The sequence below is a fragment of the Argiope bruennichi genome, chromosome X1, assembly GCF_947563725.1.
Source record: "Argiope bruennichi chromosome X1, qqArgBrue1.1, whole genome shotgun sequence".
Classification (NCBI taxonomy): Eukaryota; Metazoa; Arthropoda; class Arachnida; order Araneae; family Araneidae; genus Argiope; species Argiope bruennichi.
Genome location: NC_079162.1, coordinates 33,301,888 through 33,327,951, shown reverse-complemented (window position 1 = coordinate 33,327,951; position 26,064 = coordinate 33,301,888). Strand labels below are relative to the sequence as shown.

Genomic DNA, 26,064 nt, shown 5'->3' with positions numbered 1-26,064 from the left:
CCCTGCTTCTGTTAACTTCATATTAAAGGGTCTCCTTTGTTTTTATACATCTGACCGAATTAATATGAACTCAAGCATTCGAAAATTCCGGTTTTGGTGTTGTGTTCATAAAGCTGAAGATAGAAATTGGTCGATTTTTTATTTTTTAAGAGTGTTTTGTTGCTAATTAAAAATGTTTTTTTTTTTTTTTTGTTGTTCAAGTTATCTAAAAAAAATGTAGTAATTTCTTTCAATGTTGCTCCATACAAATTTAATTTAATCCATTGCCTTTCATTTCTAAGTAAATATCAATCTATTCAACAATTTACAGAAAGGATTTTTTTTTTTAGAAAAGGAAAAATCTTCTAATTATAGTACGAATTTAAATTTTATAAACTAAAATTCAGTCATTTATTGTGACATCTATACGCATTTCAAGTGTTCTGTAGATTTTTTAATCAAAACCGAAGCAGTGCGTTGCTAAAATGTATCGTCTAATTAGACAGTAAGAAAAAAAGAATAGTCAAGATTTTATTTCTGCGATTTTGGAGGGTATCACTCAATTGTTTATTTAATGCTTAAAAACAGTTTATACTATTATCTGATAATACATTTTTCCGAACTTAACGCTTAACTTGTAGAAGAATTATCTTGAATCAGCAATATCACTGCCGTCAGTAAAATTTAATTTTTTTTTTATCTTAAAACTGTAAAAACTTCAAATAAATATATCAGTCAGATATGCTATGCATATAAATTCTTAGTCAATTTATTTAAGTGAATAATGAATATCTATAGCAATCTTGCACTTCCTGTTTTCTGACCCTTTTATCTCGCCCAATACTTTCATTTAAAATTTCATCCTGAAAGAAATTCTTGAATGTTTTAAAGATATTTAAATTAACCTCAAATTCCTCAAAGACATGCATAAATATTTAAATAGAAATGAAAAATTCCTTGCATAATTGGCCAAACAGAATTACTTAACGAAGGGCCGTTTCATCTGTTTAATTTACGTAGTTGGGTGATGATTCCTTCATAAAGAAATGCGAAGTTAAATTTTCCACAATTCGTTTTTATTGGCCTCTGCTTTAATATCATAAAAAGACCTTTTATTCTCAAATGGATGTTCACGCATCTTTTATTAAAGTATTTTTACCTCCGAAATAGCTTTCTGGTCATCCCAAATCCTTTAATCAGTGGGGCGATCCATTAATGTTTCGAGCTTGTGCGAGAAAGGTGAAAACGCTTTTTAATTACGAAAACATTTTATCGTCCTATTCAGTTGACAGTTCAATGAAAGCTTTCTTCTCCTTGCATGAGGTTAAAGAATCATAACTTCATATTATTAAGTTATCTCATTTGCATACGATTAAAGATCTTATGATTGTTATTTTTAATGATTAATTGTATGCATCGATATTTTCGGTGATAAAGAAGTTACATTTATTTTTCTTTCTTCATTTTTATTTTTTTTCGTAGACACTGTCATACAAGGCTTTGATGCTTTCACTCGAAGTAGTTTTCCTTGTCAACTAGTGTACTGACATTGTTAAAATAGCTGTTCCGTGAAGTAGACTCTCGCTGATTTATTTAGTGAGAATTGATTAGGGAAAAAAAATTAAGGATTCCGAATAAATTGTTTGATACTTTTCCAGAATTTTGATTTTTACTGAGCATACTTTGAAAATATCGATAAAGCATGATCAATTATGTTTTAATCATTTATTCTATGATACAAATAATTTCGTCAATCATAAATAAATCTTTATGATTTTAGCTTTTAATAATCAATTAAGATGTTTGCATTTCCATTTCTGGGGAACTCATCATGCATTATATAAGACAAAAGTAAAAGTAAAGTTGCGATATCGAAATAACTTAGTTTCGTTCCCAAAATAATTTTAATTTTAGTTTGTTTCAATAATAGGTTTTAATTACCTAATGCTTATATTTTTGGTTACTTTATATGGATAAAGTTTGTTCCATAGAAGCCGAAATATACATCTCTTCATTTTTTAAATACAACAACATAAAATGCAAAATAAGGGTAAAAAATTGAACTACTTAATGATAGCGACATTTAGATTATCAGAAAGCATTCCTAAGTACTACATTTGTAAAAAAAAATGTAAAGAAAGAAAACGTGAACATTTTTTAAAATTTAATAATTAATTTTAAAACTTTTTAACTAGATAGATAGATTCATAGATATGTATGTATATATAATATACATTCTTCTCTCTCTTCTTTATATATACAGAGGGAGAGGGAGAAAAATTAATTTAATTTGTCATTTAATATTTTGATTATATTATGTAAATGAATCAGTAACCAGAAATTAAATGCATTTCCTGTCATGTTAAAAAACTAGATTTCGCAAGCGAGCAAATTCCTCGACTCAGCTTTAGAGCAAATTAAATTTGAAATTTTAGTTGAAACGATAGTTTTTCCATCAGCATAAACTTAATATCATCATAAATATAGTTAAATATTACTTTTTTAAAAATAATACTATAATTGTAGTTCTTAGAATTAATTATTTATATCGTCGAATTCTTGTATTACTACAATTCAGTAGCAAAATATTGCTTTTAATTTTCTATAAGTTGATGGAAACCTTACAAATAAAAATAAAAATAAATAAATAAATAATAAAAAAAGGTTTTCTTCTTAATTCTGCGAATAACTTCTGAATATGTTGAAAAGCATGTTTAGTGTGTAAACTCAAAAGCTTTGAAAATGAAAACATAAAGGAAAAAAAAGTAACGAAATCAGAGGACCGAAAGAAAGAAAAAAATGCAACACTACTTTGTACTTCGTTTTTTACTTTACTTTCCCCCTCTCAAGCAAGCCAATGGCCCTTACGCTTATCTCTGAGTAAATGTGCAGATTTGCTCTCAGTTTATCGACATATTTTCGTGCCCTGCTACTACCGATCAGAGTATGTCCCTCTTTCGATTTTCTATTATCAGGGTTTCACGGTTTTTTTCACTTGTAACAAGAATGTCACTACTCCTTAGATGTCATCAAGGATGTCACTGCCTACTTGGAACTTCGCACTCAAGGACTTCACATAGAATTTTTGAACTTGAAGGAAAGACAGCTCCTTAAGTGACTAAATCCTATTGCTTTTATTTTCTTGGTCATGATTTCTTATAAAGCATATTTTCAATTAAATGTTACTCCCTTTCTAATTCTGAAAGCATTGTTTATTTCCGGGATATAAGTAGTTTTTCAACTGAGGAATCAAACATTGATGTTTAATGTGTCGCTTCATGTAATAAAATTTTATTTTTTAAATTTTTTTTCCCTCAAATATTTTTGCAGATGATGTGAATGAAGTCATTTCTGTAATGACAGCAGACAAGCATTTTTGCGAGCGCTATCTATCATTTTATTGAACTTTTTTTATAATACCTTGTGACCAATTTATTTCTACTAAGTGCACTATAAATTTCAAAATGAAATGAGCATCGCATTCAATGCTTTTACTAATAGAAAAATATTCTATAATTTCTTGAATAATTCTATACTCCCAGCAAATAATTGCATTAATTAAGATGCATTTGTTCCATCTATGATTCTCAATCATTTGGGATTTCTTATGTTCAGACTCAAATAGCTAATTACTAGAAGAATTCTAAATAAATAAATAAATAAAAAAGATGCGTTTTATTAATGCTAAAATAAAATATCATTCTTAAAATATTTAAGGGTTTTTTTCTAAAGGTTTTAAAAAAACAAAACTCAATAAAAATCATTGGAATGACGAATGTTAAAACTGTTATGGAAAATAAAGTCGAATTGCCAAATACCGGTGTAATTCACATTTATTTGAAGCTATCTGAATAATCAGTGTTTGTCTATCTTTGGTTATATATAATCAAACTTTTGCGACTCTTTTCAAACACCAAAAATAATGCCACTGCTTTCAAAAGTGACAGAATTTATGGCACTGTGAATTCAAAAGTTTCCCCTTTTAGGATTTTCGCATTGAATAGTGTAATAAATAACACCTGCCTGCGTGAATAAATCTTAACCCTTTCATTTCCATGATGATTATTCTTTATGAAATACTGTTTTAATCAAATATCGCTATCTACAAATTAGAGACTTTTTTTTTTCTTTTTTGCTCGGAAATAAATTCCTTATTTGGTAAAATAAATGAAGTCAATTTGTAGTTACATTACACAAGCCAAATGTATCACATCAATTCATTTGTTAATCCTTTTCCGCATCTTTCAGACAGCAAAAACTCATGACGTCACTGCAGGATTGAGCTAAAACCTGTAGAGGTCCTCAGGCAATACAAGATTTGATACCTCATTTCTAATTGCCCAACTTCTAAAACCAGATATATTTAATTGATTTTAATTTAATTTCTATATAGGCAATTTTTAGCACATCCTAGATATTCTAATACAAGATTTGTCAGAACTGTTGATTTTAAACAGTCAATTTTAACAACAATTGGCCCATACTACTTCGTAACACAAGTTAAAAATATGAAAATGATATCTTAAAAAATAATGTTCTAAAATATAAATGACTTTTTATTTTAATTAGTTCGAGTACATGGTCTTTGAAAATCAAATGAAAGGACTAAATTAGATTATCTTAAAAATATACGCAAAGAAAAATCCCTCTGGAGCTCCTACTTGTCAATCTGATAATTTAATTCTACGTCATAATGCAACATGGAATAATGTACAGTGAAGTATTAGACGTCATGCACAATTACGTTTGTCATGTGACCGTGACGCCACGTAAAATTTCTCTATTCACACTTTTAAACTTAATTTTTTCCCCCTTGAAGTTGATAATTCTGCTACAGGACTTGCATTCAATTAATTTAAAACAAATCGTTTAGCATTTTTTTTTTTTTTTACTAATTATCGAATGATACTAAATCTTTCAAGAGAGAAAAAAGGAACTGTATTCAGTCCACACTTCATTGGCGCCCTCTACGTAATCAGAATCTGCCCCTCTTTTAGTGTTCTATTATCAGAATTTCACGCTTCTTTTCAGTTGTCAACAGCAATGTCACTACTTCCTTAGATGTCATCAAGGATGTCACTGCAGACTCGGAAGTCTCCACTCAAGCGTCTTCGCTTTGAAAGGTTGGACTTTGGAAAGAGAGAGAGAGAGAGAGAGAGAGAAAAAAAAATCTGTTATTTGTGTGAATAGATCCAAGCGCTTTTATTCATGATGAAAATTCGTTTTATGATGTTATTTTAATGAAGGTTTGCAGTCTTTCATAAGAAAAGAAACTGTTTACAAAAGAAAGAAAAAAAGCAGTCTAAACGTGCGTGTCTGACTTTCAAAGATCGTGAAAGTCTGACACGCATTTCTTGAGATATTTTCTCTTGAATTTCTTATTTGAAATATAAATGTTATAAGAGTGTTTACGTTTTCGACGAACTCGGATTATCAGCAAATTTACGAGTCTTACGTAATTTGCGTTATCTGAGGTTTTATTGATTTTCATTTTAAAAACCGTTTAATTTTGTTGCATTTACCTTAATAAATTGTATTGTCTGATCAGTGTATAATTATTTAGTCAAAATATATTCACAAATTATAATTAGATAGTTCTAAACGGCATTCATTATGAAATCGAGTTGATAAATTTGAAGGTACTGCCTTTTTCTTTACAAAAAGTGGTTTTGATCCATATGGGTTATTTTAAATATAAAAGTGAAACCTGTAGGTCTTGTATATATATTTTTTTCTGAACTACAGACATGTGAGAGTATTTTTGAGTTGGGAAGAAAAAGATATGCCATTTTCCCTTGAAACGATTCAGATGATTATGCTATTCATGTCAAGATAATAATTCAGAATGTTGAGGGTAACATAATTTGCCGTTTTTTCTTCAAGAAAATAAAACTATTTGCAATAAAATAAAGAGTTTCACGACTTTGTATGAGTCATGAAGATCCAAAGCAAATTTCTTGTAATTTTTCGCAGAATTTTTCTAATTACATATTCAGTTAACTATAAATTCACAAATTTGCAATTCTCCAATTCTAGATAATTGTTTATTTATATATTTAATACTTCTATATCCTCTATTTCTTTCTTTTGATTATACTAAGTTTTAGCGAAACAAAAAGTATTAATTTTTATCAATATGTGATAATTATTTAGCTGAATATACTGTATTTTTCTTATAAAGCTAAAATAATTCTAAGTGATCTTAACTATCAAGCAATGATGCTTGTTCAAAGCTTTTCTCTAGAAGAGATTGTTTTCAATAAATTAAAAATTTAAAACAGTGGTGTTAAATTATTATACTTGCATTTTTTCTCTGAGAAATGAAACGATTTTTTTTCTTATGTCAAGGCATTACTATTTCCAAAATTAAACAGCTTTTAATTAATTGTTTTTATTTTATTTTTGGGTTTTTTTATTATTTTTTTTACTTGAGCTTTTTAGACTTAATTGGATATATTAACTAAACTATAAATAAAATTTTAAAAAAAAACGAAGGAAACTCAAATTAATTGCTTCAATCTGAATAGTCAGTACCTAGACAATTTGAAGATTGTTTTTGCCTGATAAGTTAATAAGATAACTGTTTTATTGACTGACTATTTAAAATGAAATTTTAAATTCACGAAAATTACGTTATACTAAAATTTTAATTCTGAAATATACACTGTGTGGATATTTCTATTTTTATCTTTTTAACTCTTGATGATTGCGGATTCAAAGGACGTACACTGTTAACCTGGTTTGTATAAGATAAAAAATATGATGTATGACTGCGTGAGTAAAAGTAGTTACACTTTGTCATCTGTTGTCAATGACTGTTACATAATTAAGGCTTATATGACTAAAATACTTCAAACAGTATTTAAGTTTTTTTTTCCCCCCATTCACAAGTTAAGTATTTGCTAAAATATGAAACGGCTTTTTTATTTGAAACGGCGTTTGTTGTAACTAAGCTAGGCATGTACACTTCTGTTCAAAAGTTGTTGGATTTTTTTTTAACACTTGTCTTTGGTCTTGCTCTTGAACTGATTACATTGTAGACCTTTTCAATGTTTATTTTTTTAAACTGTATTAAAAAGGACTTTGACATTGCCTTTAAAAGTATTAACTGATCTGAAACAAAGTATACAAATAATTACTTTAAGTGTGTCTTTGATGGAATAATGCGAGAATAATTGTAGTATTGTCTCTGCTACAAATATTACGAATATATACTCGATCTAACAAGAGAATTGGCCCTGGTGATAATACCTTTTGTCTGTTGCACTAGACACCTGCTATAGCTTGTTTTCCATGGATTGAGCATTTGAAATCTATCGTTCTATATTTGCATACTATAAGGCAAAATTAAAATAGCATGCCTTAATAGACTATCGTAATGAATAGTTCCTAACTGAATTAGTTCTAGTTAAAATGAGCAGTAAAGTTCTTTTACTCTCTCATTTCTATAATCATTCGACTTCAGGTACCTCAGAATACTGGAATACTTGATTCTTTTAGACAAGAAAAATTCCTTATCCTCTCAAAAACCGCAATGGGAATCCGTGCTTTTAAGGGATTGATATACAAAAGAGGAACTCCTTAACTGATCGTTATTAAGTAAATGTATCTTTAAAAGTTCTCAAAGTCCCCCTGTACCTCAGACCCATCTGGGTATGCGCCTCTTGCAAATAAAACACATGCCTCAGGTGTTCAACAGCGAAAGACGGGGAAAGGAAATGTTGCAATTATATACAGGCTTCTTGGGCGTTTCGGTGAACGGGCGTTTGGGGCTTCTTTGTATTTATAGAATTAAGACATGATTTAACGTTAAACTCAAGTTGACGGTACGTAAAGCAATAAAGTCAAGTTGACAATACGTAGAGCAGTGAGCTCAATTTGAAAGTATGTAGATCAATAAGCTCAAGTCCATAGAATCCATGGAGCAATTAGCTAAAATTAATAATACTTAGAGTAATAAATTTAAGTAGACAATACATAAAATGCTACAAGTGATTGCATCACCGGTGAATAAATTAATAAAAAAGTGTTTCTCTAATCTTAGAAATGAAAAAATAGCTCTTTGAATTTAAACATTTTTAGTTTTAAATATAGAATTTCCTTACACAGAATGTCGATTACTAGATGTTGAAACTAAATTATAATCAAATGGATCAATTAATTCTAAAGACTGTACGATCTTGTTCAAAGCAGTATAACAGAACATAACCTCTATCTGCCGAAGTAAATCATTACTTATTTTAGTTATTGTACAATTTCTATTTTTTCCCTTTTAAATATGGAAATCGTAGAAATCCAAATCAAATGACATTATGAAAAGTTATACTTATTTCACATATTTACTGATCCTCTTCATTGTTGCAATAAGATATCGTTAAATTATCAGCTCAAGTTATATAGTTCTAAAAGCTTTTGTCATTTAAGCACGGTTTAAAAAGTCACGTCACGTGTTATAATGTTTAAAGTTGAGATTTAATTCCTAAATTTAAAATAGCATGCGTTGTTGAATTTTACAAAATTTTTTCGACGAAGTTTATTTTTATCTTGAATCTTTTTAATCCGAATTCCGATTTGATGCTATAAATTGAAAATAGGCTGAAAACTGATATTTTTCCTTAAGTGGGGAAGGTTTTGTTTGAAAGTCTCATTCAAGTCAAGATAAAAAGCATACACAAATGTGGGATCTGGGAAATGCAATTTTTATACAATCTTATTAATGAAAATCAATTATATACTTTTTAAGATCTGGAATATATATTTACATGGACGTTAAGTTAATCTTTGCAAGTGTTATATAAAGACACCAATGTTTCAAATAAAAAGACGGAGGTTAGCAATTGTAAAAATATTTTATATATAGAAATTATAACTTTAAATTATCTGTTCAAACCTTTGAAAATTATGAAGTGGGTTCTAAATGAAGTATTTACGGAACTGAGGGCTTGTTTTATAGATTAATAAAGCATACTCAACAAACGTATTAATATCACAATACGCATTGCTGAGAAACAAAACCATAAAAAATCCCAACATAATAAAATCTGTATGCATTAATTTGAAGGAATTCTTGAAAGTGATTTGGAAACTTGACACAAGTGCAGTGGGATAAAGATATTTTGAAGAATTAATACAGTTGTCTGAATCCTTCTTGTTTGTTTTAATTTTTATCAGTTTTTTATTGAACCGAATATTTTGCAACTATGAAAATGACCTTATGGGTCTAGCTAATGTGTGTTTTGTGAAACAGTGATTTGCTTCATTTCATAGAATTCTCTGAAATTGTATATAATGTGGGAATAAACGAAAATATGTTGCAAAACCCCAAGGGGGAAAATTCCATTCGGTCTTTTTTTCCCTTACATGCCAGGTGAAACTTAATGTCGTATGCATCGCATTAGGTGTCGTGCCATAAATTGGTGCGCAAGGCACATAACCCCTCGGACAAGCTGCCTTGCGTCAGAATATGGATATTAAAGTATTTTTACATTAAAATCACGATGAAATCTGTATTCAAAATTAATAAAATCCTTACAAATTTAATACTGAATGGAAGAAATTTAGAATTTTCTGTAAAAAACGGCAGTATTGCTGAAATATTTTGCTTGACAAAACTGTTAGATTTTTATTGAATTAAAAGAAGGAAATACAAAAAGCATTCAAGTTTCAATGATTAATAATAATTTTTTTAAACATTTGCATCATGTTTTAAGACGTAGAATCCTTGAAGCCGTTATGTTTTGTCTTTTTCAGTCTTTAAAAGTATATCAACATCGTCAAAATTTCGCAGTTAATGTTATTATATATATATACATTCAGTCGCAGAAACTTAAGAGTAATAGACAATAATTGCCGGAATTGTAAATGTGAATTCTATACTTAAATTCTTTTGAGTCATTTTTAGGATTCGAGTGATATTTTGAGTTAGTAAACAGTTTCCAAACAGATGTTCAGGATTCAAAGAATTGTCGGTTAGTAAGCGATATCACAATAATGTTGCCTTTGTCATGAAAATTCGTACCTCCTTGCTAATAAGCCAATTAAAAACATTCAGCTAATTTTCGTTGTTATCATATTGATTAGAGATTCTGTACTTTTATATGCTGTCTGAAGTGTGTACTTTTTAAAAGTACTTTATATATTCTTAACGAAAAGTTTTATGAAGTGGAACTCTAGAGCTAATCTGTTTTCTTTCATCATCGAAAGTGATTCATATAAAATTTATGCCATATAAACTTTTGTATAAATAGGATAAAATGTGCACTTTAAACTACACATTTACATCCACATAAAAGAAGAACATAAGATTTCGTTGGAGATTATAAAAAATAAACCCTCAATGGGCTTTAAAATGCTATTACAACCTTTAGAATAAATGATAATGATCATTTTGGTTAAATTAAAAAAAATAAAACTGAAAATAATCCTTAAATTGGTTATTTTCCAACAGTTCCATTTCCTTTATGAAGAAAGGGAAAATTCAAAACCAACCTCTTGTTGAAAAATGTTGTATATATGTCAGCCTATTAAAGTCGGTACCATTCTCAATACGCTGTGAACAAATATTTATTTGAACCATTCATTAATATTCCATAGCAATTTTCTTGACAGGTGAGAAAGATAATTCTAAATGTACCAGGTATGATTTAATTGAAAAATCTGAAGAGATGGTTTAATTCCTAAAACTGTAGTTTTTAAACTAAAATTATTCAAAAATATCAGTTTCCTCAGCTACTAAACTAAACCTGCATGTAATTTTCCGTGGCATCATTATTAATACAAAATCATGTGCCATTATTACTGTGCCACTTCTATTAATGTAAGATGCCGTGCACTGACGTGTTCTTTATATTGAGTACCATTCTTAAAGAGTACCTTCACTTAAATTCTGAAGTATACTGAAATTTTAACCGCTTGAGAACCTGTCTGTAAAACGTTACTCTAACAATATTTTTCTAATTTCAATCTAAATTTTTAAGACTAAAGATTTTTTTTAAAAAATTCGATAAGTCTTGAAGAATTAGGCTATAGCTTTTAACTCAAATTATTTTCAAATAATGTAATGACAATTTCCTTGTCTATTGCTCTGAAATTAGAGGGCATTTCCTATCTTGAGATGCAATTCCTGCAAATGCAAATTTTAGCAAACTGGCAGATTCATTGCTATAGGTACCACTTTCAAATTGTTTCTTCCAGTTTAACAATGTAGACATTTTAGGCACTCGAAAGCAATTTTTTTCTGTTATTTTTGCTCGAAATAAATTGACTCCTCGTTTAACACATTTCCTCCTTCCTTTGATTGCTCGGATGCTAGAATTTTCGTAAGAGGGACAAGATATTGACATGAGATAAATGGGCGCAAATGACGTAGCCCTGAGGGGCCGCCACAAAACCTGACTTGAGGACTGCATGACGTTGGCTTTTGTTGTAACAGGTGACCTTGATTCAGTGAAATTGTCGTCGTGTCGAGCTCATTGTCAGGGTCGCAGGTATTTGACTATTTCTTCTTCAATGTCATGGCTCCTTACTCGGTTGATCGCAAGGAAAGATTAGATCAGTTTGGACATTCCTTCAAGAAAATATTAACTAAAACTTTCTTTTGGATTCAGCCTTCGGGAGTTTCTATCTCGTGTAATCTGAGCCTCGTCTTGGGCGTTTCGCAGAGTCGTTGGAATCACGGACTTATTTATTTAATACTTTTATTTTTTTAATGTGAATGAATTTTTTTTTGGGAATCTCATTAATTAATTCGCTTTTATATCTTCTTTTCTGATGTCGAAAATTCACCACCAAGCAAAGTGTACTTGATGGCAATTTTGAGAGCAAAAGAAAGGATTATTCTTTTGTGTGTGACGTTTTATCGCTTTTGTTCTGTACCACAAAAATTTAAGAATTTCGGTTCTAATTTGTGATCCAGGACATATTAAATATTTTATTTTTATGCAAGTGAATTTTAGAAAATTCTTTAGTTCATTCACGTTTATGTCTATTTTTCTGGTGAATAAAATTTGCAAATTTTAGGTGAAAGCTGACAAAAATAATTCCCTTTTTTTTTATTGATTGTAATTTTCTGTCTTTTTATATTCACACGACAAATAAATTCAATAATTTTGTTAGGGTATATAGTGCACAATATTTCGCATATCGTTTTCAGAGCAGGCGAATTTTCTTTTTATGAATATGATATAATCTATCCTTTGGATTTTGTATGCCACAAAAACTTATAAATTTGAAGTTTGCGCTTGTTATCAGGCATTATTTTATCTTTTTGCTACTGTGATTATGTGTAATTTTTTATCGTTTGTTTTTACTTTGATATCTATAATTATTTATTTATTTTTGAATTTCGTTGGATGATTAGCGTTTATATCTTATTTTCAGTAATTAATGACGACAAGCAAACCAAGAATACTTGTTTGTGAACCGCGTCATCATCTATAGTTGAAAACTAATAAAATTACATATTTATAATTGTAACATATATCATTTGTATTCAGTTGCTTGATAAATTCCTCAATTTGAATATCATGGCTACCAAGACAATGGTAATTCAATACTTCATCGTCATGGCAGCTATGTTTTCATATTTTCCTTTTTAATGATGTTTAGCCAGATCTTGAGCATCATATTTTCTTAATATTAAATAGTAATGCAAATGATAATAGCTTATAATAATGATGATGAACAAAAGAAAAATGTTACATTTTTAGGAATTAATTAGTAATGAGAATCATTAGTTTAAACAATTTTAAACCTTCACATTTCTTTTCTTCAACGAAATTTTTTTTGCATTGTTATGTGATGAAATAATACTAGTAGTAAAGATGCCATTAAAAATTTTGAGAAGATTAAATTTTTTAAGAAATTAATGTTCTCTTCCTTAAAAACTAATTCTTTTATCAGAGGATATGATATGATATAATTTTTGTATCTTTTTATATATACTCAATAACTCTTTGGTTTTAATGCGATTTCATGGAATCACTCAACTGAAAGAAAATTTTCCTGCGCTTAGTTTGCGTTAAAAGAAGTACATTTGGGCATAAATTAATCATAATTTGTCTAAAATTAAAGGAAATCCGGGCATTTTTGTAAAATTTCTGCTGCTTATTCAAATCAAGTTTACTTTTTTTCTGTGAGTGAGCGAAAAACTGAGTGATTTCGTTTTTATATATACTTTGATTCAGATAAATGTATTATAAGCTTTTATTCTTATTATGGTTCCAGTATCTAATGACTTTTTAGAAAAACATTCTGTGAAGCTAAATTTTCTTTCATAAAAATTTTCTCTTATACGAATAGAGTATTATTTCCTTATTAAATGCACATTCTGGTTTTTTAAATTTTTTTTCTATCTGTTTTTTTGAGATAAAATTAGGTGGAAATTTTTCTAGTTGATCCAGCACAAAGATCTTCAACCTATAAAATGGATGGCATTCCGAGGCTTGATTCTAATATTTAACTTGCTCTTCACAAGTCAGAAGGTTAAAATTGAAACTGAAATATGCTCAGAGCTGAATCAGTTTCGTTAAAAGAGCGAAAGGAAAGAAAAAGAAAAACGAGATGAAAGAATTGCCTCTTTTCCACAACATAGATAACATCTTCTCCTAGAGCAGGTTAAAATTTTCATCTCTCGCTTTCGCGTCTGGAGAAGAGATGTGAACTATTCCCATTTTCTTTCTTTCTTTTTTTTTATTTTTTTTTTATTTATATATGTATAAACCGAGATAAACTCAGAAGATATCGCGTTCCGGATGTTTAGAAAAGAAACAACTAAAACCGTCTCTTTTCCAACTATCAGCACAATACTCCTCATTTTTTGTAGATCATCTTAGCATTTTGGTGGCCGATTCCTAATTGCGATAACGTATGAGGGATGATAAAAAAAAAAAAAATGCGCATTCTTACAGGGTAAATAATAATAAGAAGAATATGAGATAAGTGCAAAGATGAGGGAAAAAAACCCACAATAAATTTGCATATAAGAAATGAAGTTACTTCGTCTATTAGTTCTTTGGGAGTGAGCGTTGTGGATATGAAAGAAAAGCTTAAACTCGCCTAGGGGGGAGGGGATATACGTTGTGGAGCCGAGCCTTCAACTGATGCAAGCGATTAGAAAGCTCAATGTTTGCATAAAGGCTGGGACAATGAACCCTCCGCATCCTTTGATACCCCACCCCACTAGAGGATGAAGAACAATGCGAATGCGTTGCATACCTAGAGTCCTTGATTAATAGAGAAGCGTATGATCGTCATTTGTTTCTTTCGACCTCGAGCTCACGTAAGAGACTCCGGAAACTATAAGAGTATGGCTAGTTTGTTTTGTTTAGTTAGTTATTTATTTGGAACTGCATTTTTTTTTAATGTATGAAAGACTGATTTTATTAAATGGGATGGGTTTTTTTCCCCCTCCTGTATTACAGGGAGATGCAGCTCTCCTTTTCTTTCCTATCTGTTTTTTATTTATTTTTTAAATATTGGTTAATTTGTCTGTGGGCTCTTCTTCCATTTTGTTTCTGTATTAATTATTTTTAATGGTATTTAATCAAATTTCAGGCGGCGCTATAGACAGGCTTTAAATTCGCATTAATGTATCTTTTTTTAATCATTCTCCCCCTCCCCCCTTTACATTTTTGGATATGATTGTAACCTAATACATTTATGGTCTTGCTTAGATCAACTTTCACGATGTAATCACCAGCATTTTAACCTTTTTGTTGCATTTTTTAACCTATTAATTGCAAAATTTCATTATATTTGAGATGATATATAGTAATCTAGTGCCTGGAGTAGTAAATAGAAAGGCATAAATGAATCATCGAGTAATGGATGTATCTATAATAGTAATGGTGAACAAAGAGTCATAAAATGCGTGAATTATTGAATAATATTTATTCTGGGTACCACTGTCGGTTTCAATTGAATCGACAGAAACTTTTTTTTTTTTTTTTTTTTTTGTCATCATCGTTATTTGTTTCCTTTATCATTATTTTTTTATCGTTTGATTGCGTCTATGCAAATCCTTTTATGATAAATTACCTGCTGAGTTCTTTTAAATATAACTGTATCCTTTTTCTTTATTTTTAATTTTTTGTAGTTGCTTTTATAAATAAATCTTTACTTCATGATTTGATTTTTTTTTAAAATCTCTCAATTTTTAATACGTATTGAACGTCTTAGTTACTTTCTTTCGATATCATAGCATTTTTCTGATTCTTCGATTCATAGCACATTTATAATCATATTTATTAAATAGAAATATTCTTTCTCCACTTTAACAACCTATATATAATACAATATAGGGAACATAATAAACTTTTACACAAACAGAAGTTTAAAAATTCTAAATAAAAATATACAATGTAATGATTTATAAAAAAAATTAAAATATTTGGATGATATTTTTCACTCATCAGGGCTAGTAAAGCTAAGGAAGATGAGGACTGTACCTGCTTCAATTCAATGAATATTGAAAGCCAATGCTCATAAGAATAAATACAAAAACATCAACAAAATTATTATGAACCATAACGATGCACCTGATTGTAACAGCATTCTAATATACTTTTTAAATTTTTGGTCACGTTTGAGTTGACTGCTGACGCCTTAATTTCTGTAGTAACTGCCTAGAATGGTATGCCTTATTGCGCCAGTATTCTAATTTATTTGTTACTGTACTATCTTTCGGTGTCGTATAACATCAATGCTACACAAAACATCTTTGCTACTTAAGATGATATCAATGTAATCTATTTCTAAAGTATTTAAAATACTTCATTAAAAATAACAAGTAAGCCAAAGATTGACAATAATAAATTGCTTCCTGTTAAATTCCGAAATTGCTTTTTTCTCTCCCATTTTTCCGTTTTATTTAACTGATTTCAGAAACATTTCAGTACTATTTATTGCTTTTATAACAACAATATATACTTTCAAATGATGCGGTTTAACGGATTTTTAACCATTCCAAAACTCGATTAACTTTCAGATTTTGCAGAAACTTGTTAGGTAAGGTCGGTCAACATCAAACAGGAATTAATGCAAGAATAAATTTAGGAATTTGCTTTAAAAATGTTTTTATCCGTTTAACGAAGAATTGTCTTTCCGCATTTCCATTTTTTTGTCAGTTGGAAATTCTTTTAACTTTTTAAAAATATTATACTTGGTTTATACTGCAACTGCGTATATTGTCTATAAATTTTTGTTAGCTGTGTTGCTGCATCTATGTTCTAGAACAGAACATAAATGAGAGAGCTGTTTCTAAAAATATTTAATTGTAAAGAACCTCAACATTCTAATGCTACGTGCAAAATATGGCATAATAATTCTGGAATATTAATATCAGTGCTAGTTAACTACCTGATTTTAATATTCCAGAATTAATATTAAAAGAAGATATTATTAATATCCAGAATTAAAATTATTAAGATACGTTGCAAGTTTGATATTCCCAAACTTGCAACGTATCTTAACATATCTATAAAGATAAAAAAGAAAGGATATCTATTAGATATACTTTTGAATATTTAGTATCCTGGAACATATTTATTAATGTTATTTCGGAGCCCCTGCTCGTATGTCTATACGATATGTCCCTTTTTAAGATACTGACTATTTAAACTTGTGACATTCAAACATCTTAGATTAGAAATTTCCGATTAAAATTAGAATAAATTGGACCGTTAAAAGTTTCAAAGAATATTAAAATGAAATAAGTGCAATATAAATTTTCCCTCCAAAAATATATTGCTTATTACTGATATTTTAAAACTAATCATGATTGTTTAATTTTTTTTAAATAAGTTATTTTACAACATTAAATATATGTTTCTTTAATAACTAATACGCTTAAAATGTAATTTATGGATTCTTATTTGTTATCGCATATTATAATAAAATTCAAAAGAGCAAGATAGAGAACTGCATCTACATTTCATTTATCATTCCCAAGATTTTAAATACTTATTCATCCCACTTTCATCAAAATAATTATATGTTTGTAACTTGTTAACTCAAGAGGTAAAACACAGTACAACCTTTAAAATTAAAAAAAAATTAAATAATGCATGAAAAATTGTATAGTATTTGCACGAACCGATGCTTTAAACAAGAATGTGCAATAACGTTCTTTCAACTTACTCAAATCTTTAATATTTTCTTTCATGTTTTCGATTATTTAATTGCGAAATTAGAGTCAAATTTTTATTTTTAACATTGTTTTTTTTTTTAATATTATTTAATTAAATATAAGTATTTCATCAAAAACTGCATGTCTTGTTCTTTAAAACATTCAATTATTTTAGTTGCAGAAATTTGTTACCTAGATGGCAGCACATGTCATCTTCTCTCAGCGATGCTGTTATTGTATGTGAAAACCTCGGTATTTAATGTTTTCTAAAACTAAATTATTTTAACTTAAGAATGAACATTACAAAAATTATTATTTTTGGAAATGAGTTTTGAATAAACTTGGCCTAATAGCTTTCAGGTTTCAGATTTGCAACAAAGTGAAAAATCTGAGATAATCAAACCCTAATATCAATACTTCATATTTAATGGAGGTAACCATTTCTTTAGATGCTCATATTCGCGTTTTTATTTCAAATTATAATACCAACATCATTCTGAAGTGTAATCTACACTATCCTTTTGAAGAAAGTAATGTTCAGAATCTTGCATGCATTCTGTTATGATTAGATTTATAGAGGAACATGACTACTAAGATAAATCGAAGTCTTTAGTTCCTGGAATTCTCTATTAACATAGTGTTAAAATATCCTCTGTAATTTGAATTTATTTTAATTAATTTGGGTCAAAACTTTAAAACAAAAACACGTTTTTATTTCTTAATTGTTTTGAGTGTTAAATAATTCCTCGCTTTATATATCATAGAAAGAAAATAATTTTTAAAGCTATTTTCATTCTATGAATTGCTGTACAATATAACATCAAAAAAGCAAAAGGCGGGGGGGGGAACTTACTTTTTGAAAAATTAAATCAAAAAAATGTTAGATATGAAGTATATGTTTAGTTTGAAAGTTTATTGCGCCATTGTTTCATTCAAAATGCTGTATATTGTTTGTTTGTTAAAATTATTAATTTATTAAATAATTATTTTTAAAATTATGAACTCTTTAATTATGATAATCATTTTGTTGTGTGTTAGAATTATTTATGTATGTTAGAATTATTCGTATATTATTAGAATACTTTATGTAGTAGAATTATTAGAACTGTTAAATATTAAAAATAAATCTTTACCTGTCATTTTTAGCTTAAAAATTGCCTTTTTGCCTCACTGTACTCATGTTTAGATCTAGTTTGTTTTTTTTTAATTCGTGTTTGGATTAATCAAATATTTATTGTTACTCCATAAACTTTGAAGTAGACAGTGTAATAAAATTAACGTGTGGCATAGCAGATAAGTGGTGCTTAGAGCAAAATTTGAATTTGTCGCCCCTCCAATTGTCATCAGTAACTTGGAGTATTCAACTGGCACCAGGGCATGGTATTATTCTGCCTCCTTTTCATTGTATTAAGCTTTAAAATTTGGCCATAAACACATTGACGTGTTGTCACCGCGGCGTCCGAGGCATCTATGACTTCTTGTCTCCCCTCTTTTAACGCCACTACCAGGCAAGATGAAGCATCTGAAAGTCACGATTTCGGATAAAATATTCTGATTTTTACTTAGAAAATTGTTTATATTACTTTACTAAAACAAGACTAACAATATTTAATTTTAAACTCTTCGTTCCTCAGGAAATTTCAATATGCAAAGGATGATTGTCATATTTTAATATGTAATAACAATTTATCATTGTAAATTATCTCAATGTATTATTAATCTCCATGTTGTGCATGCTAGTGCTATTATCATCATTGTCAATATTAAAATGATGGGATTTTAGGATTAGCAGGAACTGTCCCAAGTCAATGGCGTAGCGAGTGTAGCAGGTGCCTTGGCATAATAAAAATTTTTCATTATTAGTGGCTTAGTAAATATAGATGACGCCCGGGGCATAGCATGATATTTCATCTCAAAAAATGACATAATAAACGCATTAATGTTTTGCTCCGGTGATACCACATAATATTAGTGTCCGAGACATCATACCCCTTCTTACCTCCCCCTCCTCCGTCACGTCATTGTCCCAGGTGGAATTCTAGAAAAACTGTAAATTTAATGGTGATTGCTTTACAAACAGAATAATTTAGGTTTTTAAAAAATGAGAAGATCTATCAAAAAAATAAACCATTTGTTAAAAAATCTTTCCTTATTCCAGTTTTTCATCGAAGAAAACTTAATTTTGTTTTCATACATTTTTGTAAATTAATCGAACATTAATTAGTTTTTAACCTGTTTCATATTAACGAATTCAATTGGAACCCTATTTTCCCTAACTCCAAAGTGCATTATATTTTCATCGCTTTTATTGTACTGATTACCCCAATATATTTTAACTTCAAATGTTTCTTTTAATTCCGAAGATGTAATTGCATAGCCAAAAATTATGGCACCCGAACAGATGTGCTAATACTATATTGCGTTATATATTTAAATTCTAAAATGGTCGAAAATATATTTATGTGCTTTTTCATCCGGCATGGTGGTTGGATCTCGGCACCCTGGAGGGTACACTAATAGGTGGGGGATCTGGCTCCTCCCATCGATGACGGGAAGTACTTCCTTCAGGGAGGGTTGTACCGTGGCCGGTGACGGCCCTTAGGACTCAACCATAGTTCCCGCCAATGTTGCTGTTGCGGCGGTCCGGTCATTCAGTTTTTTGGTTTAAATCCGTGTGCCTTCGGGCGGGTCGGAGAGTTAGATGGTTGACTTATGTGCTTTTTCAGTTAGTGGGTCCGGTAATTGTATCAACCCGCTACATTGGAATTTTTATAATTAAATTCAAAGGGTTCTTCTGTCTTTCAGATAACTGTTATTTTGTGATAACTGGATTCTGTGACTTTGTCATCTTGCCAGTTTATACTTTTAATTCGCAAGTATTTTTCAATTCCAACAATATAATATTAAAGTGGATGAATTCTTAAAAGAGTAATATCAAACTCTCTCTATATGTTTAGGAAAACTAAAGAACCTAAGCCCCTAGCCCAGCTACTTGTCGGATGTCGCCAATTTTTTTTTACCAATGGTCACCTGTCCTTACCTCACTCCATTTTTGAGAAAAATTATCTAAAACACTTCTTCATTTTATATTTTCTACGGTGAAAGCAGTGCAATCATTATAGCTGTCAATCTCCCAACCATAACCACTGCACCGATTTTCCCCATTTTTATTTTATATAAAAGCTCATTGCTAGATATGTCATTGGTCGTATCTTCCTCCCACCCAATGCGGTTGGAGAGATTCCTCAGCCTCAACAAATCGGCCTATTTTGTGACTTTGCGCGCATAATTAGCGAATCAGAATGTTGTATATTTATTGTATTAGCATAATTTAAACTAATACTTTCTTTTTTGTTGTGATAAACTGTAATTTATCAAAGTTGACTGGCGTAACTAAATTAATATTATTAATATAGTGGGTGAAAGCGACTAATATGAAGTCAAAATAAACCCGATATAATGCATTTCAAGAAAACGTAAATGTCTTTTTATTTTCGACATGCCTTTTTATTAGGAGGGAGCATATATTATACCTTTCATTTGATAATTAAATACTAGATTTAAAAAATTTAATTTAAAAATGGGAAAAATCATTTGATTCTGACCACAGATTCCAAAAATGTCTTATTTCATTAAAATTTTTAATTTTTTAAAATTATTTTTTATTTAATTAAAAAAAACTTTGTCATTTATAACTTCTACTAGACGCATTTGACAACCAGTTGGTTTACCAGAATTAATAGTGGTTAAAAAATTCAATTAAAAATCTTGTTTTTTGATCTTAATGACTTTCTCAGTAAAATATTTTTAAACATTCAATTTTGAAAGACATATAGCTCATACCATTTTAGAAGCTTTCTGTTCATTGCCCTATGTATTTCCCTAATTTCTGTTCTGTATCTTTATAAATTCAATTAAATCTCAAGAAAGGGCAGTAATATATAAAAATGAATGTATTTTTAAAAATTTTGATTGATTGTAAATAAATATTAAATGCAACTGCAACACGATTTCAAAACTTTTAGTAGTAGTATATAATATAAAGAAATCTACTCAACATGGGAAAAAGTCAGGATGAAATATTAGTTGTGACAGTGAAAACGATTTGAGTTTCACTTCAACAATGAAATATATTGTTGTAGAATACGCTTAAAATAATTTTTTTTCAAAAAATTGTATCGTAAAAATTGATATGGATTTTTTTTTTAAATTTAGGATAATGTAAAAATCAATTTTTGCTGTAATATTTTCAAAAGTCATTGCAGAAAAACTCCAGAATTTCGCTTAATTATTAATTTATTAAAATTTCAAAAAAAATATATATATCTGAGGTGCACATTTCCAGCATCTTAAGTATTCGTGTGCTAGGTGTGATAGCTGTAGTTCAAACAGCCTGGTCTGTTGAACACTAACACAGACAGCCACACATTCGTCTTTATTATTTGTAGAGAGTAAAAGCCTCGTCAGTACGTAATCTTCCTTATATTATATATTTAATAAATACATATAAAATACCATACCTATTTTATAAAATTTATTTAATAAAACAGTAATCACCATGTGCTTCTCTTACAATTTTTTACTCATTTTTTGTTTTTGTTCTATTTTAGATTACTATTACAGTTTTAGATTCCAATGACAGTCCTCCAGTTTTTGATAACAGCCCGTATAAAGTCAGCCTATCAGAAAATGCTATTGCTGGTCATACGGTCATTACCGTTTCAGCTTCAGATCCAGATATTGAAGGTAGTCTTACTTATACTCTTGTCAATGAAAAAGAAGATGAAAAATTCCGCCTTGATCCCTTGGCTGGAGCTCTTTATCTGAGTCAACCATTAGATAGAGAAACTCAAGATGTGCACAAGATAAGAATACGGGCTGATGATGGAGTTCAGTTTTCAGAAACTACTCTCACTATAGAGGTAACACTAAAATTACTGGTAAATTAATGCCATTTTTTATGTATGTTTCAGCAACAACACAGTATCATATCATACGTCCAAGTAAAAGAATAATTACTCATTTTAAGATATTCGTATTATGACCTCCATTATGTATTGTTGTTAACGGACACTCTATTGAAAAGTTATAGCATTAAGTACTGTTTTATCTTCACAGCTACGGTCGCATGCGTTATAATATAACCGAATAAAATAACAATAGCTATTTTTTCTGATAATAATTAAATACTACATTGGAACTGATTGTAATAACTACAAAAGACTGTGTTTGACTTCATTTATCGATTCCCCAAAATTTTTTTTGTTATGTTTCATTCGCGCTTGAAGTACTTCTTATTTATTTAAGAATCAATTTATTCCCATCAAATTCAATCAATTTATTCCCACTCTCTCTCTCTCTCTCTCTCTCTCTCTTAGTTCTTAAAATATTACTTTTATTGCGAGAGTTAATATTTTAATTCTGTTTCTGTATACTTTTCCCTTAATATGATATTTTGATTTTTTTTTAATTTCATAAATATTATTTCTTCATTTTAAAATGAAAAACCATTAATAATCAAATTAAACTGCATTTATCTCTTGAATTTCCAAACGTAATTATAAATTTTATGTACTAATTTTTAGTCGTTTTTTTGTGTTACATATACACAATTGATCATAAATCCAGTTTTGAATTTTTTAAAAAACAGCTATGGTCGCATCAAATAAAGCATATTTGATGTTGCACTTTTAGCAGCGCCAAGTGATGTCGAAATCACATTTGTAGAAGCGTTATTCTAGGCAGAACACTGAACCTGAATTCACCATAATATTTTTTAATTTAATATTTTTATAAAATTCAATATTCTTCTTAACTATTTCTTGCTTATTTAAAAATCATAAACATCTGTTAGAACGGAAGAGTACGGTCAGAGTAGAGAGAGTATAAAGAGAGCAACTTAATGCTTCAGTGATGGTTTTCAGTTAATCCAATGCTCTCGGTTGTTAACTCAGGTGCCAAGTGGCTTCCAGAATGTATGCTAAAGATGCATTATTCTAGATACATCATTCATATACTAATTTTAGTTGCGCAATGCTAATATAATACCAATTATAATGTTACTAATAATGCCTATAGTAATGTTGCTATAAAATAATAATTTTGCTAATACCACAACTAAACTTTTTTAATAATCTGATAAGTGATCTAATATAAATATTATATTTATTTTATCTTCCAGGTAATTGATTCCAACGACAACTCTCCAGTTTTTGACCATTCTGTCTACTCCTTCGACATACCTGAAGGTACTCAACGAGGAGCTCAGGCAGGTCTTGTTTCTGCTACCGATGCTGACATCGGCGTCAACAAGGAAATCAGCTACTCTGTTCTCAGTGACTGGGGAAATAACATATTTTCTCTAAATCCTCAAACAGGCATTTTCACCTTAACATCTCATCTAGATTATGAACAGGTACAGTAGTCTGAAAATAGGAAATATTTTTGCTTATAGAAAAAATATTTCCTTTCAACTGAGATAATTATAATCAAATAAACTCAAGCTTATGTACAAGAAAAGTAACATGATGGATCTTTATAATATATTAAATAAGTAGACCTAAATTGCTCCTACTGTCATTAATTTTCTTTAAAAATTGCTTAGTAGTGCGATTAAATAAGTGTAAGTACAATTCAAAGCTTTGAATGTTTTCTTTTCTTCATTTACAGATGCAGCATTACATATTTGTAGTTCAAGCGCAAGATTCTGGAACACCTAGTTTATCTACGACAGTGACTGTTTATTTCAATGTTGTTGATTTAAATGATAATGCTCCATTATTCGATCCAATGAGTTACAGTGATGAAGTGTTTGAGAATATAACTGTAGGTACTAGCATCCTTAGAGTTAGTGCAACAGATATGGATTCAGGTAAAAATTTTGTAATATTTACGTTATTTTTCTTTTAATTGCCCTAAAAAAATCCAAAAAATTATTACATTATACTTGTGTTTCATCATGAATGTATAAATAATAAAGAATAATTACTTAATATCAAATATTAACATCTATATTTTAATAATTACTTGATTTATTTAAGTAATGATTGCACAGCTAATAATTTTTGTCATGAATTCAAAACATTTATTTTGTTGTATTGTGTAAATTCTAAAGTAAAACTGCTAATTAAACGCAAAATAATAGTATTATAATATTGCGGCGGTATATTTTCTAAGTAATAAATTTAAAAAAATGTTTTGTTTCTTCGATTGTTTAAAAAACAAACTTGTATTTCAATTAGTCAGTTTAAAAATAAATGTGAGAGAAGTGAATACTTGGTTTATTGTTATATAGATTCTAGTCCTGCCTAATGTTTAGCATTTAATTTATTCAATAATATTCATTAATCACTCTGTTTTCTTTTTTATTCATTTATAGGAGACAATGGCTGCATAGTTTATAATATCATAGATGGAAATACTGATAACAAATTTGCAATAGATACAGATGGAACTATTTTTACTGTAAAAACCCTCGACAGAGAAACGCAATCTTTTTACAGTCTGACTGTTAGTGCTACTGATCGAGCTCTTGAACCTGATAAAAGATTGTCTAGCACAGTGCAAGTTAGCGTTATTTTGAAAGATGTAAATGACATGGCTCCTGAATTCGTTACACCAAATGAAATATCTGTAATGGAAAATGTCCCTAGTAACACTGTTGTGATGGCAATCAAAGCAATTGATAAAGATGAAGGTCGAAATAGCTACATTGAATACAGTCTTGCTCCTCAATCTAACAGCAAATTTTCTTTAGGTCCTATCGATGGATTATTACGTGTTGTAGGACCTTTAGACAGAGAACAAATATCAGAATATAAAGTCTCTGTTGTAGCTAAAGATCGCGGCCATCCTTCACAATCTACTATGACTGACATTATTATTCAGGTTACAGATGAAAATGACAATAGTCCATCCTTTTTACATCAACAGTATAGTGCAACGGTATCAGAAAATACAAGTGTGGGTCTCAGTGTTCTTCAGGTTTTTGCTTCTGATGTCGATGAAGGCCTAAACGGACAAGTGAGGTATTCTATCATTGCCGGTGATCTAAATCATGATTTTGTCATTGACCAAGATACTGGCATAATAAGGGTTAGTAAAAATCTTGATTATGAAAGAAAAAGCCACTATTCGTTAACAATACAAGCTGAAGATAGTGGAGTAGATATCAGACACGATACTGCTGCCGTTGGGATTGCTATTACTGATATAAATGATAATCCACCAATATTTCATGACTCACCATATTACGTGCATGTTATGGAAAATATGTTATCATTACCTGTGTCTTTGATGTTAATAATGGCTCATGATAGTGATCAAATACCAAACAATCAGTTACAGTACCTCATTAAAGATGGAAATAGAAGTATATTCTCTATAAATCCCACCACAGGAGAGCTTAGTGTACAGAAAACTTTGGACAGAGAACAACAATCTGAGTATGTTCTCACTATCAGTTGCATCGATTCAGGTGAGCTAAAAATAGGATTGTTTCGTAAAATTCCGAAATATTTCCAAATGTTAAATTATCTTTTTGCTTAAAATATTATTGGTTATTTATTTTAATATTCTGCGACAGAAAATAACATTTTAATATGCTAAATAAGCACTGTCATATTTCTGAAACCTGCTATGTTACAATGATTTTGCCTTGAAATTTCTTTAAAATAGAATTGAAGTCTTATATTAACTTATGTATGTTTATTATTAGGTTCTCCTCGACAAACTGGCACTGGCACTGTAAAAGTCATTGTTGATGATATAAATGACAACCAACCACAATTTGCTTTCAAAGAATATTCTACATATATCATGGAAAATCTTCCTCCACTTTCACCTGTTATCACCATTTCTGCTTCAGATGAGGATATTGGAAGAAACGCTCAAATTCAGTTAGTACACATTTTAATATAGTGTTTTATATCATGTGGGTTTCTATTTCTTTATGTAGCGAA

The 26,064-nt window shown here is 29.4% G+C and overlaps 1 protein-coding gene across 1 annotated transcript in view; it reads left to right on the top strand.

Moving 5' to 3' along the window:
• The window catches only part of LOC129958215 (cadherin-related tumor suppressor-like), a 246,362-nt gene that overhangs the window by 197,746 nt on the left and 22,552 nt on the right, over window positions 1-26,064 (top strand). The window contains exons 2-6 of the mRNA XM_056070496.1: window positions 21,715-22,026; window positions 23,286-23,519; window positions 23,774-23,975; window positions 24,483-25,580; window positions 25,821-26,001. Of these exons, the coding sequence (XP_055926471.1) occupies window positions 21,715-22,026; window positions 23,286-23,519; window positions 23,774-23,975; window positions 24,483-25,580; window positions 25,821-26,001 (2,027 nt within the window). The remainder of the gene's footprint in view (window positions 1-21,714; window positions 22,027-23,285; window positions 23,520-23,773; window positions 23,976-24,482; window positions 25,581-25,820; window positions 26,002-26,064) is intronic.